We start from the raw sequence: 6,000 nt of genomic DNA on the forward strand, positions 1-6,000 counted from the left end.
TGGTTGTGCGCATTCACTTCCTGAAGTTACGCTACACCGTAGTCACTGGGCTAAGATGTCTATCATACAAACAGACTTCGCTTCTCTGGAACTGAAAAAAAAAAACGTATGTACTACAACCAACAACCGTTATGATTTTCTAGCTTGCTGTTGTAGGCCCGTGTGCTCAGATTTGGGTGCACGTTAAAGAGCCTCATGTGGACGAAATTTCCAGAGCCCTCCACCACGGCGTCACTCAATCACATGGTGCATGGTTTTCGGACGTTAAACGCCACAAATCTATATATTTCTTAGTTCTCTTATTACTATAGATCGAACACGTTGTAGGTTTGGAGCATACAAGGACTGTTCTACATGCTGCGTAAGCAGACATCTTTTTTTATCTTTACCGTAGCTCATCAAATACACGTGATGTCATTGCAACTATTGGCGCTAGGGCTCCAAAGATAGGTTTCGTCAAGAGCCTTTCTGACGTAAAAGCGCCTCAAGAATAAGTAGTAGTCAAGCATTACAATATATAAGACTACTAACCTAGCTGTAACTTTTTTTCCGAAACCGTTCCTAAGCAGTAATTTTTTTTAATTATCATGTCACCTGTACACATGATCGTTGCTGTCGGATAAGCTGTAGCTGTTTACTCGCCTACGGACTGTATCCAACACATTGCAATAAATACGGCTTTTCAGCTTCGCTTTCAAAGTGGTTCATGATCACCTACAACTTGATAACCTGTGGTGACGAATGTCTTAATTTGCTAAGCTTAATAATAATAATAATAATGATTATTATTATTATTATTATTATTATTATTATTATTATTATTATTATTATTATTATTATTATTATTATTATTATTATTATTATTATTTCTGGGGGTTTACATCTTGAACCAAGATCAGTGAAGTGTCTGAGCACACCGTCGTTGCTATTGATCGATAAAGAAATATGTTTCTGAAATCCAACAGGACGCGTCATGTGGCTGTTGACATATGAAGTACACAAAACTTATCGTTGGCATGTAGTTGCTAGAGCGCTGATGTGGGTTTTATGCCATCCTTTGACCTTGTGTTTGAAATTAGAACACTGTCAGTAGAAAACGAATCATGTTGAGTTCATTGGCCAAAAGTAGTTGTATGCTCACGAACACAAATCTCTTGGCTTCAGCTTGAACGCTGCCGCGAGAAATATAGTTATTGCATATATAAGCTCTAACCAAACAAGTCAGCCAAGCATTGAGAATCAGGAGGGCGGCACTGCAGCACGTGCGGAGTGCTATTTTTTAACTCCAGTTCAGCCAGTTAGATTCTCTTTCTGCTTCAACTTATTGGGAACAAAATGTTCAAACAAAGAGGCTCATAGACAAAGAAGCGTCATATGTTGTATGGCTACGCTACACGACTTATAACGCTTGTTTGCCAGTAAGCGACAGCAAAAATGTCTAGCATTTTTGTTGGCAAATAATTTCGTTAGGTATCCGTTGTACCAGCCTCCAGTACAATGTCTACCATAGTTCCTACCAGCACTTCACTGCTAGCTAAAGTTTGTAAAACAAAATACATCCGTATAAACCCAGTAGACTGAAAAAAATACGCCCCCTTATGAGCTGCGCATGTGCAATCTCGTGTTCTTCTGGTGTCGAAGAACAAGCCCTGCAGGGTTATGCGATTAAATCTTGTTACCCATTGGAACAGTCAAAGATTTGAAAGAAGATCGTGCGTAGATAGCATGGTGACATGTACTTTGTTCCTACCTATCTGTGAGAGAACACAGGTGAAATTGAAGCAGCGTTGATATTATGCGCGTACCGGGATTTGAGCTGCTGCTTCGCGTGCGCGTTATCTATAGGTGCAGGTACTCCAATGAAATCGGGACACTGATAGCAAACTGAACAAGGGGACATGGTTGGCTGATTATGTTTATTCCTGTATAACGCGTCATATTTATCCCATGCACTGTTGTCGGATTTTTTTTTTCTGGCACTTCACCCTAAAAATTGTAGCGTAGTTTCTGACGCTGTTTAAGGGAAGCGATACCATTCTTATACACAAGGGCAAAGACGCACAAAACAGGAACAACGTTGTGTCTCTTTGCCTTCGCAAGTTCATCTTGTACTGAAATTCATTAAAAACCATGCTGTCACCAATTTCTAAGCGGCAAGTTGTTGACCGACACGTTTAAGAGCCCAAATTCTATCAGCAAGAGATACCACATTATTCAACCATCTTTTTAAGATTTCACGTGCGTAAAAAGTGTCAGTGCGAAGGTTTTTTTTTTTTTCTAGAAGAAGAACTCGTGAACACTTGTAAGTATAAAGCACGACAACAAGGCCCGTATGGTGACACATTTGTTTAACAAGTTGACACAAAGTTTGGCGCACACCTGCCGACCATGGCAGCGCTCTGTAAAAGAGGGCGCGCACTCACCGTGGTCGACGCGAGCCGAGACCTGGACGGCCGGTGCGCTCTCAGCCTGGGACGGCGAAGAGGGAGCACGCTGTAGCTCGTCCATGGCGCAGCCGCCAACTCTTCTTCGGCGACGGCTCAGACTGGCGGCGGCCGCCGGCGGAGAACGCGCAGCCGCCTATCGACAACAGCGCCACGGGGTTCCGGCCCGGGGAAGCCACGAGCGCCGGCCTCCGGCGGCGCGCCGCGAGCGTGTTTGCCCGCGTATTTCGCACGCACGACACCATCCGGCCCTGCCGTTTACTTTGCCGAAAAGACGCGCTCGCGTGTAAGGGGATTGTGCTTAACCAACGACCCTACACAGTTCTTCAATGGGCTCCGAACTTGGTCTGGACATGGTATCCACGACTTTGTTTGAAAGCTCTGAAGTGTTTGATGATTATCGCTAATATAATGCTAGCCGCCCATCTGATAAGGAAGTTTAGATGCTGTGTTGGTGAAGTGTCGGTTATTCAGTGGATAGACGATGGTTCGATGCGGGCACGTGTAAGGTCAGGACAACTTCATCTCCTGGGGAACACTCAGTTATCCCGATTAAATAGTACTCCGAACACAAAAAAGTAGAAATTGCAGATCCCAAGTACAGTGGGAATTATGATATGCGAAGCACTAATGAGGAAGGTTGATATGTCACGTTAAAATAAGCACAACGCTACGAGGTGGGCCTAAATTATGCCGTGCATGACCTCCATACCCTGATTATCATGATTGGACATGTCTTCATTGACGCAACGACGGCCCCCATTGAGAAGTGCGTGTTTCCACTGGCATCAAAATGAAGGAGGTGTTGGTTCGTGCCACGCGAAACGGCCGCGAGCGCATCATGAGCGTGGCACCTAGTCATGCTGTTACATGACACGCATCTCATGATTATCACGTTTGCACCAGTAACATACCTTCGTGGATTGATTGGTTGATTGATATGTGGGGTTTTACGTCCCAAACCACCATAAGATTATGAGAGACGCCGTATAGTGGGGGGCTCCGGAAATTTCGACCACCCGGGGTTCTTTAACGCACACCCAAATCTGAGCACACGGGTCTACAACGTTTCCGCCTCCATCAGAAATGCAGCCGCCGCTGCCGGGATTTGAATCCGTGACCTGCGGGTCAGCAGCCGAGTACCTTAGCCACCTCTGCAGGGCAACAGTCAATGGAAGCAGAACTTATCGAAATTTGGACCTCGCTGAAGCATTCATCGTGTACCCACAAACGCGACAGCTAAAGTTTGTCCCATGGGTGGCAATTCATCCCCACATCCACCTTCAAAGCGCATCGAGACAACAAATGAGGCAAACGGAAGACTGCGCTGGAAAAATAAACATGGTGACTTCACAGAAGAGGCTGTTGTGACTGAGACACTTCGTCGGGACTCGGAGCCATCCAATGGTCCGGGCGAAGACGGAGACTGAGCTGGAACCTGGAACCTTTATTTACAGTATTTACATGGTTAGGTAGCGTGATACTACATGACAAAAAAGGAAAAAGCACTCCCGAGCGTCTCCGCACTCGCGTTTTATATGTTCCTTCTTCCCAAGATTCCCTGCGAGGAAATACGATTGAGCCCAGGAACCTCCAATAGGATCGTCGTCTTCCACTGCACTCACGAAGAGGCTAAGTCACAAACACTTTCCAGTAAAGGGGAAAAGCACCCGCGATTCTTCGCACAGGAAAGGGGCAGTACACACAATACGCTAGGTGACCGCATGACAACATTGGCATGGTGTGCTGACCGGGACCTCTCACGCACAGAGTCAACCCATCCGGTTAGCCAGGTTCAAGGTTGACTCCCAAGGAGGCGTTGCTGCTGGGCAGGCCTTGGTGTACCGGAAATGAACACTTGAAAGTCTCTTGGAATGCGAGAAACATCACTGAAGATGGTTGTCCGGCACTCAGCTTATTGTCAGGTGCATTATGACGGCTTCAGCGACGCAGATGGGACCAGCCTTTCTAGGCAGCCCAGACAGCAAAACAGCCCTTTTCATGTAATCCGTCGTCCAAGCTGGCTGAAAGGGCTTGAGTCGAGTCGACGAACCTAATGGATTCGCTTTGCTGTCACTTTCTGAACCCTCAGGGAACGCGGCAAAGACAAAATCTTTTCACGCGTCCAAGCGCTGCCATGCAAGACACGGCGGCCGATCACAACAAGGCTCTGCCCGCCGCTTCTAATATATCACATTGTCGTTGGACACTGCGTGCAAGGTAAGTTGTAAATTGACGCTTTTACTTTCTTTAGATTTGTGTGCCGAAGCTTTGACAGCAGAATATTCGCAAGGGCTTGGCACCATTTTTCAAAACCATAAACAAATTATCTGTGCTTTAGGTACCAGGAGTGGCCATACTCCATGGCTGAACATGGCCTTAAAAATGTGGTAGCGCGTGGGGCATACGTTTCGTTGTCCCAGAAGTCTTATACAACAAGTTTGACTGTTGTTATTGTTTTATATCTGGCGCCTTAAGCAGTGTTCAATACCGCGAAGACACTGTCGTATCGGTGACAAAAGCGCCATAATCATACTGCTCGTTCGTGCGACGACATGCGAATTGCGCACATTAACTCATCCGAGACATGCTGTATCAGGGACGCACGCACTTGCGTCTCCCTTTTCGACCAGCCATGGTTATACGTTCCATGGCTGTACTGAACCACCAGCAGTGTTTCAGTATAGGTATGGTTTAGCCACGATGGCATAGTTCAACTTGCGCAGCGTTCATGGCTCCGCGCGCATTCTCCTCCGTTCTCTCGTAACCTCTTGTCCTGATTGGCTTGCAAAAGGATGCTTTACCCCCGGCGACGAAAATCAGTTCTGGACCGGTCGGTTTTGGCGATGGCTTTTCGGTCGCGCAATTGAGAACAGAGCTTTATTATAACAGCTACGCTTCCCTGCAGAGCGCTAGCCAACAGGATGTTCTATGTTCCCCAAAATTATCTCTAAAGGCGAGTATTATTCAAGATAGTTGCTTATTAGGCAAGTTGGTACATGGCTGGTACATGGTACATGGTCGCACGCAATGATTCATTGTCGAGATAAGCATACAACAACGAACGCCGTGGGCACGCACGATAACGCAGCCACGAGCGAAATGTAGCGAGAACGGGATGCTTAGGGAGTGCAGTCGACGCGGCGGTCAGCCAGACTGGAAACAGAAATTTAATTGTGAAACCAACGCGCGCAACATCTATCCTTAACTGCAGTAGGCATATCATTTTCAACGCTTTGTGGCACTGACTTCAGTCCAAGCGAGCCGAGGCCACGCGTTGGAGCGTTCAAGTTAAAGGTGCTGACGGATGTACATTACTCAAGATGTATATATATGAAACTGGTATGAAATCTTCGCTATATACCTTTTTGGCAAGTAAGCTGCTGTGTCAATGAGGTCGTGGCTCCTTGCAGCCATCGCCATATATGTATGGAGGGACAGCTAATAGCAAATAAAAAAAGGTAAAAATAGTCATCACTGCTGGAAGTTCTGGTGACGTCGCGCTCTTATGCTATCATTGCACAAAATTATTATATTTCTCGAAGGTGCCGTTGTT

The 6,000-nt window shown here is 46.3% G+C and overlaps 1 protein-coding gene across 3 annotated transcripts in view; it reads right to left on the minus strand.

The window, feature by feature from the left end:
• Positions 1–2,556, minus strand: part of LOC119176962 (synaptotagmin-15) — a 368,621-nt gene extending 366,065 nt beyond the window's left edge. For all 3 annotated transcript variants that reach the window (XM_075878290.1, XM_075878288.1, XM_075878289.1), the window contains exon 1: positions 2,424–2,556. In XM_075878290.1, coding sequence (XP_075734405.1) covers positions 2,424–2,508 — 85 coding nt within the window. In that variant the 5' untranslated portion in view covers positions 2,509–2,556. The remainder of the gene's footprint in view (positions 1–2,423) is intronic.
• Between the last annotated feature and the right edge of the window lie 3,444 nt (positions 2,557–6,000).

The sequence above is a fragment of the Rhipicephalus microplus genome, chromosome X (genome assembly GCF_043290135.1).
Source record: "Rhipicephalus microplus isolate Deutch F79 chromosome X, USDA_Rmic, whole genome shotgun sequence".
In the NCBI taxonomy this organism is placed as follows: Eukaryota; Metazoa; Arthropoda; class Arachnida; order Ixodida; family Ixodidae; genus Rhipicephalus; species Rhipicephalus microplus.